Source organism: Esox lucius, chromosome 17, assembly GCF_011004845.1.
Source record: "Esox lucius isolate fEsoLuc1 chromosome 17, fEsoLuc1.pri, whole genome shotgun sequence".
Taxonomy (NCBI): Eukaryota; Metazoa; Chordata; class Actinopteri; order Esociformes; family Esocidae; genus Esox; species Esox lucius.
In genome coordinates, this window is record NC_047585.1 from 39,050,375 (window position 1) to 39,063,663 (window position 13,289).

The 13,289-nt window shown below is 45.3% G+C and overlaps 1 protein-coding gene across 2 annotated transcripts in view; it reads right to left on the minus strand.

Annotated features, from left to right (window-relative positions):
• The window catches only part of LOC105016750 (plexin-A1), a 193,126-nt gene that overhangs the window by 97,910 nt on the left and 81,927 nt on the right, over positions 1-13,289 (minus strand). For both annotated transcript variants that reach the window (XM_010880781.5, XM_010880780.5), the window contains exon 4: positions 2,734-2,868. In XM_010880781.5, the coding sequence (XP_010879083.2) occupies positions 2,734-2,868 (135 nt within the window). The remainder of the gene's footprint in view (positions 1-2,733; positions 2,869-13,289) is intronic.

A 13,289-nucleotide genomic window follows, 5' to 3' on the forward strand; every position in this document is an offset into this window, starting at 1 on the left:
TGACCCACTGTCCTCACTACTAAGAGAGAGGGATAAAGAGAGAGAATTGCAGATTTGTGGTTGACTGTCTCGGCTGATAAAGCATGGGAAGGTGTAAGAAATATAGATTCTATGAAAATCAACTTTCTACACAAGAGTGTGAGTATTTTTAAACTTATTTTCCTTTGACAGCAATTTTCTCTCCATTTGGCTGCTGGGGAATTGCCCGGAATATCACAGCATCTGATATGCATGTAGGTCTTCTGTCTGGCCTACCTTCTGCCCATGGCTGTCAGACCAGAACAGGTCCTCAAAGCGAATCCACGCAGACACACGCGTCAAACATCCTCTCAGATAATTGTGACAATGATGAATAGTGTGGAGTCAAAGTAGCCATAAATCAGCGGGCCATAGTGCCAAGCCGGCAGAGAGTGGCCTGTAGAGGGGTTCCTCTGTGTGTCGTGTTGTTGCCTTCACCAGCCCACGCTCCAGTGGACAGGTCCAATGGAACCTTAATGTGCTTGGCTTGTCTTAGGAACCCCTGTGGGCTGAAAAGCTGTGGCCCTCTTCGCCTGCCTGTCCGCTCCCATGCTCACAACCCAAAATCTAAATGGCCATGGAGAAGTTGTTGTGGGGGGCAGGGTATTCACATGCTCAACATCTCAACCTGAACCCTGAAACAAGCTCCAAAAGCCACCCCCCTTCAGCATGCCAACCACCTAGGATCCAACTCCAGAATATGGCGAAGCGTAGAGGGCAGGAGAGGCGCCAGAGCACAGAGCATGACAGAGATTTATGGAGAACACTCAGGCAATGTGTGCATTATATCAAATGGCATGCCAATGAAGTCATTTGAATTTAATTGAGAGAAAAGGAGACAGAGAAACAAAGAGAGGCAAAAAGAAAGACACAGAGACAGAGACAGGGTTTCCCAGGCCAATAAAGCCAATCAAACAGAAATTGACAGAGAGGCAGAGAGAGAATAAAGGTGACAAAATAAGAATGAGGAAGAGTTAGACTGAAAGAGAGGATGGAGGAAAATGGAAATGGGTTTAAATGAGGCGGAGATCATTAGAACATATGCAAATGGGATCAATGCAAGCCAGTTCAGGGGCCTCAATTTAAACTCCGAAGGAAGCATGAGGGAAAGGAGGGAGGGAGGGGGGAGGGAAAGGAGGGAGGGGGAGGGAGGGAAAGGAGGGAGGGGAAGAAGCAGAGACTGGGATTTTAAAGGGGGAGGGGGGTAAGGCCAAAATGCAGGGCTAGGGGATTACCTCTCTAGTCATTAATACTGAGGAGGGATTTTAACCAGGGGTCTTATCCCATGGGAGGGTGACCCCCTGCCCCCTAAAGACCCCCCAGTTTAACCCCACCCTGGTCCCCATTAACGGGGATCACAGCCAGGCACTGAGAGACACGTGTGTGTGTGTGTGTGTGTGTGTGTGTGGGAGAGACAGGAAGGGTTTGGTGCATTAATGGGCTTTACATTTTAACATTTCACAGTGTCTCTTCTCTCCTCTACCTCCTCCTACACTCTTCATCCTGCCCCTGCCATCATCTTCCTCTCCCCTGCCCTCATCCCCCCCCCCCCCCCCCACGCTCCTCCTCCGGGGCTAATGAGCTGTAACGGGGGCGTCAGCTGCAACAGGGGCCCACAGACACAGCCAGTGGCTTCAAAGCTGTACACATGGGGAAACAGTGGCAGGGCTGTTAATGGCCAGGTCCCCACACGGAATACACCTGACCTATGACACGCCCCTGGAGTGTGGACCACGAATGACTGTGATTGGTGAGGACGGCAGGTAGGAGGGGGTCACGGTTTGTGGGGACCCTAGCCAGATGGACAGATGTAATTGAAGGTGTGTATGTCTGTGTGTGTGTGTGTGTGTGTGTGTATGTGTGTGTAATGAGGCGCTGTTAGCCACCCACTGACACATAACAGACTTTATTTAGACAACCCGTCTGAGGCGACACACATCCTTGAGTTTGTGTGCGTGCATGTGTTTGGGCGTGTAGATGTGCTCCTGTGTGTTACTAAGCAAAACAATGGAAATAGCAACGACGACGACCATCACAAGTTCCTTGAAGCAACGAGTACAGAATCCAGATGAGTTTGTCATGGATTACACACACACATAAAAGCAGAAGCACCAAAGTTGCTCTGCCAGCCAGAGGCAGTGCAAGTTCCAAAACCCCGGAGGAACACAATGATGCAGAGCATTATGGGGAAAAAACTGAGTTAATGTGGTTGGAGTTGGAAAGTGAATCCAATCTCATTTCCTGTAATAAGGTCTCCTATAAACAGCTTCCACCTAAAACCTATGGTGCACCCATGGATTAGTTAGAAAAGTGTATGGACAAAATATATCCTCTATCTTTAGCGAATTACTTGACTAACACACACGCACACACACAAACAAAGACAAATAAAGACACATATACACACACACACACACACACAGTATAAGATCAACAATATACATTTATATATAGTATGTTTTCAGCAATTTGTTACTGTCCATAATTGTTCTGGTGAATTGTCAGCTCTAGAGACAACTACAACTCCGCCTCAACAGTTTAATTGTGCTCCTAAATGTATTTGTGTGCTCCTCGATTTTTCAGCTTAGGAGCAATAGCTCCTTGTAAATAATGCCAGCCTGGAGCCGTGTGTTTGTGTGTGTGTGTGTGTGTGTGTGTGTGTGTGTGTGTGTGTGTGTGTGTGTGTGTGTGTGTGAGTGCGCACGTGCATCTTACCTGTTTGTCGGACAGTGTGTAGATATGTTGGAGGTCAGGAGAGAAGAGTAGGTCACGGAGGATGGAGCCATCACTCACCACCACGTTCTCATAGAGCACTGCTGGACGCGTGGGGATCACAGAGTTCACCAGGATCTAGAGAGAACACAGCACCTCATTACTGTCCAAGAATTCACATGGGTACTGTGTGGTTCTCGCAACCATAAGGTTGTGGGTTCAATACCCACCAGGGTCAAACTAATTGTAATGTACTCAACTAAACTATATGACACATTTGGCTTAGATCGAGGTTAAAACCTCTTCACATGTGGGGACGCCTAAGGCTACGTTACTGACAGAGCAAACAAAAGAGAAATCTATGCTCCTATGTGATTTACACCCCAAGTAGCCCTTCTGTTATGGACTAGAACTTTACCAGAGGATTAAAGAAAACAACCAATAGCGGAGAGGCTGATAGGTCTTTTGTTAGTGCAGAAGGGCTAATGCAACCCTTTTAATTATTCCAGCGATTATTAAATATGATAAAAGACATTCACAATAAAAATGTCTCATTTTCTAGAACTATCTGAAACACCGAAAATAATTAACCGGAACACAAAGCAAATTGTAATTGTACCTAAACAAAGAAAACACATCAGCATATAGCTGACCACTGCCAATGACCCCAAATAAAGAAAATACCTTGATTATAGGTCGAGGCCTTGCTATCGTGAAGAACCGCCATAGGCATATATGGGTATTGGGAGAAAGTACACCATGTGCACTCTGCCCACAATATGAGGGGGAAACTGAGCTGCACTTCCAAACCTCCTGCAAAATGTCTAACCATATTAGAGGAACCTACTTCTTGCAGATCATACAGACACAGAAAGCATTTGAAATCAAATCAAACATTAAAGAGCTCCTCTATTGGTTAGGTATAATAACCAAATGTGCAACCACAGCAGCTAGATTTGTGAGCCGTGATAAAAGGGTAACGAGTGGAGCTCTAAGAACATTATGAACATAAACGATATTTATTGCTTTGTTTATTTTCCCTCCTCATTCATACTAGTAAATATACTTGCACATTGTTACAACTATAATAACATTTTAAATGCCTTTTTACTCACTTTTGTTCAATATTTATTTTTTGTCCACTTACTTTGGCAAAGTAAATAAATTATTTCCCATGCCAATAAAAACATTCAAATTGAAATGAAAGAAAGCAAGCACAAGAGTGCAGATAGCAAGAATGACAGAGAAAGAGAGAGGCAGACAGACACAGACAGACAAAGAGAGATAGACAGAGACCGAGGAAGAGAGGCAGTGGAAGAGAGGCAGAGGAAGAGAGGCCGAGGAAGAGAGGCCGAGGAAGAGAGGCCGAGGAAGAGAGGCCGAGGAAGAGAGGCCGAGGAAGAGAGGCCGAGGAAGGGAGGCCGAGGAAGGGAGGCCGAGGAAGGGAGGCCGAGGAAGGGAGGCCGAGGAAGGGAGGCCGAGGAAGGGAGGCCGAGGAAGGGAGACCGAGGAAGGGAGACCGAGGAAGGGAGACCGAGGAAGGGAGACAGAGAGTTTGACTTTTCAAACCTTTTTGGGTCTAAGAGAAAACAACACAACAAATAATCAAACAACCAAATCAACCTTTAAAAGCACACCACCAATCAAATCAACCACAGTAACTGAACACAACAACCCATGAACACCCCAGATACCCATGAACAGCTCTAGGTTCCCAACCAGTAGTTATAGTAGACACACTAAACCCACAGTCTAGTTGAACACCCCAGATAACCATGAACAGCTCTAGGCGCCTAACCAGTAGTTATAGTAGACACACTAAACCCTCAGTTTAGCTGCAAGCATCCCCTCAAACATGCCCACCACATCCACAGACCCACAAAACAGTTCCTCTGTTCCTTCCAAATTGCCAATTTAGCAGCCCCTGACAAAAAATTAAGCTAAATACCTATACCTGGGACAGCGCAAAAAAAGATGTGCTAGAGTTTGAGACTCAGCCCAAAACGGACAATTGACCTGAACACTTGGATCCAGGTTCACCTGATGACTACTGGTGGCTATTGCCCAATTTATAACCCTCCAATGGAGGTCAGCTGTCCTCTTATAAGCAGGCAGTTTGTATAAGGAACGCCAACAACCAGAGATAGAGAGACAGACAGCGAGAGAGAGAGAGAGTCTGGCAGCTCACAAGGCCAAGATAAAGCAATGGGATTGGGAATTCAGAGAAATATGAAAGTTATTACTGGATAATGGAACGATAAAGAAAGGATACATTTCATTCAGTCTGCTGTTGCATGGCATCTCACAAAGAAACACACACACACGCCTACACACACTTGAACATTGGTATAAACAAAAGCTTTCACACACAGAGATAAAGCGTAGAATGCATATGCATACACTCACGCGTATTTTGGGGGGGGGGGGGCATGAAGACAGTGCTATTTGGAGGACTGGGGAAATTGTTTGTTTTCTCTATATCTACTCACAGCATGAAGAAGGGAGACAGGTCATCTCTTCCTCTCTCTCACACACACACACACACACACTTTAAGCCTCTGTCTCATCCTTCTCTCCACATGCTCTTGGTGATACTTCTCCAATTTAAGAGCTAATAATAAAGCTGGAGTCATTTATATCTGGTGATGAGACATTCACAATAACACTGTAAGCAATCAGGCTAAAGGGTGTGAGACTACGTGAGAGGGTGTGCGTGAGAGGGTGCATCAAATTGACCATCTGGGGATTCCACCACTTGGGAAAAAAACATTTTACGGCTTAAAGGTTAGTTTAGGGTGAAACTTCCAGGTAGGGTTAGACATTTGGGCTAGGTAAAGTTCAGGCATAACGGGTTAGGCCATTAAGGCTAGGTACTCACCACAGTACTGAAACAGCCCTGATAAAAGTTTTAAATGATATACGGCTGAATACTGATTCAGATAAAATAACAGTTATGGTTCTATTAGATCTCAGCACAGCATTTGACACTGTATATCATAGAACACTTCTAGATAGGTTGGAAAATTGGGCAGAACTCTCCGTGACAGTCCTTGATTGGTTCAGATCTTATCTAGATGGCCGGAGTTACTTTGTCACCATTGGTAATCATGAATCTGATAGGGAGGCTAAGACTTGTGGAGTTCCCCAGGGATCAGTTCTCGGACCGCTTCTGTTCAATCTCTAAATGCTACTTCTGGGCCAAATTCTACAGAAAAACAACATTAACTACCATAGCTATGCAGATGATACTCAAATATATATGGCTCTTGAAACGCATGAGCTCAGTAGACTCACTGTATAGAGCACATATGGATGAACCAAAATTGCCTACAATTAAACCAAGATAAAACAGAGATTGTGTTTGGAAACAAAAATAAAAAACTATTATTAGTAAAGAGCTGGATTCCCGGGCCCCAGAAACCAGGGATCAAGTGTGTAATCTTGGTGTTCTGATTGACTCAGACCTCACATTTAACAGTCATATCAAAGCGGTCACCAAAACAACATTATATCATCCTAAAAATATATCCAGAATCAAGGGCTTGGTGTCCCAAAAAGACCAAGAGAAGCTCATCCATGCTTTTATCTCTAGTAGTGTTGACTACTGTAATGGCATCTTAACTGAACACCCAAAAAAGACTGTAAAACAGCTGCAGCTCATTCAGAATGCTGCTGCTCGAATGTTAACCAGGACCAAGAGAACAGAGCACATCACTCCGGTTCTTTAATCTTTGCACTGGCTTCCAGGAAGTTACAGAATAGATTTTAAAGTGGTTCTTTTAGTTTATAAACCACTGAATGGTTTAGGCCCTGAATACATTTCTGATATGTTTGATGATTATAAACCGAGCAGGGCTCTTGGATCCGTGAACACAGGTCAGCTAGTAGAGGCCAAACTAAATATGGTCAAACTGTGTTTAGCAGTTATGCTGCACACAACTGGAATAAACTACCAGAAGATCTTAGGCATGCCCCAAACATATCAATTTTTAAATCCAGGTTAAAAACACTTCTCATTTCACCCGCCACTGAGTGAGCGCTTAAACTTAACCGCACTGATTAGCCTTACAGCTTTTATTGCTTCCTATGTTTTTATCCAGTTTTTATTTATTCTATGTTTTATTATTATGATATTGCTGTGATGTTTTCATTTGAGTATTTGTTTTTATGCTATATATAAATATGGCTATACAAATAAACTTGCTTGCTTAGCGAGTGCATGTTAGCGAGTGCGTGTTAGCGAGTGCGTAATACTGGGCTGGAGGTCTTTTAAAAACTTTACAGGAATGTAAAATGTTGACCACTGAGAAGGAAACCACAGTGTAAGTTCAGAAACACAAGTGTATATGAGGGGTGGGGCATGGAGTAAAGTAGGAGGGAATGGACGCAATACAACACATGAACCAACATTTGGCTCACTGAATCAAACCAAGCTATTCCAATGAGTAGTTACAGAGGGGATGTAATCACAGAAGAAAGGAGAGGTCAGCTAGGCTTCTAGGTTTCTACAGAGGCAGGTCAGGAAGACGATCGATTAAATTGCCAGCATGCAACCAGCGGAAAGTCCTTAATTCGAAACACGTTTTTTTCCCATTGTTGTTTTTCCTTTCTTGAAGTGTCTATTGGTTTAGGAACCGTGTAAGGGGAGAGAGGGAGGGAGGAAGAGAGTGACAGAGAGAGAGAAGGGGGTTGGGAGAGTGAGACCAAGGAGGAAGGGTTGAATTAATGATATACATGGTTCTGGGCTGAAAGCCTCCAAGAGTCCACTGGCAGTCCCAGACAGTGTATCAGATCCTTATCTGAGCTGTGTACATCAATACCAAACACACCTCTCCCATGCTCACCCTCTTTGCCACCCCCTTCAAACACACAAGGTAGGACTAGATAAACACATGACACAGTTCAATACTGATACTGATAAGTATGGATGAATTACGAATCCCAAATGGCATACTATTACCTAGGCGGTGGACTGCTTTTGACAAGCGCCCTATGGGAACCTAGAGTAGTGTGCTATATAGGGGATAGGGTGCACTTGGGGAGCCGATGAGATTCTGCCTCCTGTATATCACCCATCCGGCCAGACACCCATCCAGCCAGGCTGGCAGGGATGAAGTACTACAGCTGACACCAGGGACGAGTCCCCGAAGAACAACCCCTGACACCAGGGACGAGTCCCCGAAGAACAACCCCTGACACCAGGGACGAGTCCCCGAAGAACAACCCCTGACACCAGGGACGAGTCCCCGAAGAAAAACCCCTGACACCAGGGACGAGTCCCCGAAGAACAACCCCTGACACCAGGAACTGAGTCCCCGAAGAACAACCCCTGACACCAGGAACTGAGTCCCCGAAGAACAACCCCTGACACCAGGAACTGAGTCCCCGAAGAACAACCCCTGACACCAGGAACTGAGTCCCCGAAGAACAACCCCTGACACCAGGAACGAGTCCCCGAAGAACAACCCCTGACACCAGGAACGAGTCCCCGAAGAACAACCCCTGACACCAGGAACGAGTCCCCGAAGAACAACCCCTGACACCAGGAACGAGTCCCCGAAGAACAACCCCTGACACCAGGAACGAGTCCCCGAAGAACAACCCCTGACACCAGGAACGAGTCCCCGAAGAACAACCCCTGACACCAGGAACGAGTCCCCGAAGAACAACCCCTGACACCAGGAACGAGTCCCCGAAGAACAACCCCTGACACCAGGAACGAGTCCCCGAAGAACAACCCCTGACACCAGGAACGAGTCCCCGAAGAACAACCCCTGACACCAGGAACGAGTCCCCGAAGAACAACCCCTGACACCAGGAACGAGTCCCCGAAGAACAACCCCTGACACCAGGAACTGAGTCCCCGAAGAACAACCCCTGACACCAGGGACGAGTCCCCGAAGAACAACCCCTGACACCAGGGATTGAGTCACCGAAGAACAACCCCTGACACCAGGAACTGAGTCCCCGAAGAACAACCCCTGACACCAGGGATTGAGTCACCGAAGAACAACCCCTGACACCAAGAATGAGTCCCCGAACAACTACCATCGACACCAGGGATGAGTCTTCGAAGATAAGAAGAACCCCTGACACCAGGTATGAGCCATCAAAGATAAGAACTACTGCTGACAGCAGAGATGAGTCCCCAAAGAACTACCATTGACACCAGGGATGAGTCCCCGAAAAATTACTGCTGACACCAGGGATGAGCCCCAAAGATAAGAATTAAAGCTGTTACAAGGGATGAGTCCCCAAAGATGACAACTACTGCCAACACCAGGGATGAATCCCAAAACATCAGAACTACAGCTGAAACAAGGGATGATTCCCCAAAAATAACTACTACTAACACCAGGGATGACTCCCCAAAGATAAGAATTACTTACACCTGAAAGATGAGAAGTACCGCTGACAGCAGCTGGGGTGGAGTGAAGCCTAACAACAACTGCTGAAACCAGACAGGGCGGAGTCCCAAGTCACACACTATTTGAATGCCCTGTGGATGTAAATGGTGTCAAACGGGATACAGCTTTCCCTGCACACAGATGACAGTTTCCTGTATATTTAAACAGGGTACCGCCTACCTACATCACCCCGGGCTGCGTCCACACATTACAGAACCATCTGCTGCTACTATGACAACACTGTGTCTTCAGTCCTGGCTATGTGGCAGCAGAGTCTCTCTGCAGGAGTCAGACTGAGGAGCTCCTTGGCCTCTCAAACTTTCATGTCAGACAAAGAGGTGTGGATGGAGTGACAGGTACCGACTTCAACATGTGTATAAAAAGAACCAGATTCGCCGAAACGTCCTCCACACACACACAGAGACACGCACAGAGACACGCACAGAGACACACACAGAGACACACACAGAAACACACACAGAAACACACACAGAGACTCACAACCCTTACAATCACTTCTCTGCCTCCCCCCGACGCGGGCACCGTCTTGGCATAACTAGGTCTGTTTATGCATAATGGCAGCTGAACCGAAGAGGGGGAGAAGAGAAGCAACGGAGGAAGAGGTGTGATGGCAAGAAAACGAGGTGAACGGGAGAGAAAACGAGGTGAACGGGAGAGAAAACGAGGTGAACGGGAGAGAAAACGAGGTGAACGGGAGAGTTATGGGAGTTCCAGTGTCCTGTACCAGAGGGGAAAGGTTAAATGTCAGCTCACGTGCTAGACAAGACTATTACTGCTGCATGGATTCAAATCAGGCCCAGTGCCCTTTCAGGAAATCTCTCCTGGATCTTCCCCAAATTGTCTAATAAAGTTTAAAGATTTCACAAAATGTATAAAAAAATATATATATTAGAAGACAAGATGCAGCATGAAGGGCATAGCATCTATAGGATTCACAGCGAAAGAGAGACGGACACAGCGAAAGAGAGACGGGCACAGCGAAAGAGAGACGGACACAGCGAAAGAGAGACGGACACAGCGAAAGAGAAGTAGAGAGAGGGAAACAGACAGACCGAATACCTTATATGTATGGTTTATAAGAGGCCATTTATACTTGTATGGAGAGGTACCTGCTAACGATTCATGTCACCCCCAACACAAACACACATTAATTCAAACACAGAACTACGCACATATGCTGACATACATAAATATGTTCACACCCCACCCCTCCACATTCTTTATTAATGCATGACCTTTACCACATGGCACGAGGTGAAAGGTCAGTGCCGTAGCACTCCCAGAGCCACAGTTACATGGCCAGGCTCTTAAAGGCCACACACACACCCACACACCCACCCACCGACCCCACAATTTAATTGGATGGATTAATTTTCAGCCCTACTCCGCCCTCAAAGGCGAGCTAGTGTGGGGAGGTAGAGGGAGAGCGGGTGCGGATGTGTACACACACGCCCAGACACACAGACACACACAACAGCAACCAACACACTAGCGTGCACAGCCAACCGCCACACGCAGATCCCATTCCGCCACCGTGGTGGCAGTGCTAACAGTTCCAGTGGCAAATGAAAACTATCCATCAGCGTTACAGCTTTTAATGGGCATGTTCCCTGTAAACACCTCTTCATCCCCCTCCTCTGAATCCCTTCATAGGAAATTAAATGCCCCTGCCAGCACCCATAAGTGTGTGCAGTGAGTCATTTGACATGGCGCCTGCGCAGCATTTTATCTTCCAATGATCGCTAAATCACGCTAACTCAATCACGCTACACACGCACACACATGGAGATGAGAGAAAGAGGGATTGTACTTCGAAGAGGCACTTTACAATGCATCATCTAGCATACAGACAGAATGCATGTCTGGCACTGAACGTTAGGCCGCCCGATAAATAAGCTATGCCTCTATGCTAAGAGCTAACTTGTGTCATAAATAATTATTCAATGCTATATGCTTGGGGCAAGGCTATTTAGGATCAGCTGATGTTTTGCTAGCATCTAGGCTAGCCATTGTATCATAGTAAATCAGCTGGTACTTAACGAGCAGGGGTCCCATACATTTTTTTTTAGGCTTTGTTACGTTAGCTGGGGTTCTTTTGAGAATCAACACCGTGGTTACACTTCGTACTGCAGTCAGATGTGATTGGGAGAATCATGTAAATCAGAGAATGCACAGCACTTGCCAGCTAGAGCTTTAATTACTTGAAACCTTAAATTTCAGGTAAAACAGGTGTGTAAGAATTAACTTATGCCCCCTCCTTCCTTGAGGTTTCATAAATGCTAAAAACACTGTAAATTTGTCAATCTTTTTCCACATGCTGTTACAGTCACATCCTTTCGCAACAGAGACTAAAGCCTAAATCTTTTTTGGAATGACATTTCAGTCAAAATTACTCCTCACAGGTAGAAAGGGGGTCCAAACACGGCTTTTCTAATGTAAAAAGACACTTTTACAAGTCACAAATGACAGTTCCAATAAGCCCCCTATTCTGAACCCCATGTGAATGAGATGCTTGACTGAACAACGCAAAAAATATGTGTCTGAAAAACCAGTCAGCCATCCCCTCCTCACTTCAAACAGACTGGCTGTTCCTGTGCCAATTGACTTTTTTTTAAAGATACACTTTTCTTAAATAATAGCTTGTATAAAATAAGAGATTGTTTGAATAAAACTGAAAAATCCCAGCAACTGCAGGTTGGTTCAAGTGCAATGTTGAATCCATATTTTGCCTTTGAAGTGCATTGGGCTTTTATGGTCATTTCAATTAGTTAGGTAGAACAAAAACTACATGTAGCATATCAACATTTGACAAACAATCTAAGTTGAGTCAAAATCATTGGTGGATCCAAACGTCACCTTCAAATCTTTGGAGTTTGTATTCACATTTAAAATAGTTACACTAACAGTGTGAAAAAGCTGTATACAGGCAACTACTTCATTCCAAGGCAGAACTAGCGGACACTATGCTGGTTGATCTGGGTGAATGATAGGCTAATGATAGCTAGGATATCCAGGTTGAAACAGTGTGTTATGCTAGCAGCAATTCAAGCTGTCTAGGTGCTAGGCTAATTGCTAGCTAGGCTACACATCAGACCGGCGCATCCAGAAGCTTTGGCTCGCATCATGTTCCCGCCCCTTTTTGGGGGACAACAAACAACAACGGCCATAGACATTAATGTAAAATTGCAGTACAAAACAACACTAATAGAGAACCACCAGAATTGATAATTGAGAACATGATAACAAAAGTACTAGGTGTCTAACGGAACGGCAAGACAGACAAACAACACATTACACAGCAACTCTTCGGCATAACAATCATTATTGATTTAAGCCGTCCGTTATTTCTTGTATATGCTGTTGTAATCTAAGCGGGATGCAGGTTTGTTTTCCCCCTCAATGGGGCGTGGAGATGAGAGCCTACTCTGGACGACGTATTACCAGACTAACGTATCACAAGTGAACCATTGTGCTATGCTAGCAACAATGCTAGCTGTCTGGGTGCTAGGTAAATGATAGCTGGCATGCTGCCTTCGCAGTCAGGAGAGAAGAACCATAACAATGTCAATTGGGCAGAGCAGCAGAGGCAATGAGGGTTGACAGTTTCCACAAACACCAATATTTAGATTGGCACCGTTAGAGGAATAGAGCAGAGACACACACACACATAATCCCACAAAAAGACGAGGTGTGTGCATGCATGCGAGAGGAAAAACTAGATTTGGCGATCCACTTTAAATGTAGCCCACACACTTGACATATGCAATGCACAGAAATACATTAACATAGAGTGGGTGAATATCATTTTCACCCTCCGTGCAGTTGCCAACTGTGCAGGCTGCATCCAATTTTCAGGGGAAATGGAAAGAGAGACTTCTTCTGCTTTTGGGCATTAACAAGGTGACATTCCATCTTAAATTGTTCTCCACATTTACAGGAATGGTTGATCGACGCAGAAAACAACCTCAATGTTTTTTCTTCATATCAAGACCAATGCAGGAAATCACCACTCTGACTTTTCAATTAGCTAAATATAATCCGAATCAGCAATGACATAGTCTCCAAGTAATATATCTGTATTAAAGATGTTCTCTCTAGAAGATGTTCTTTCTTTGTCTTCCAGTAATGTGT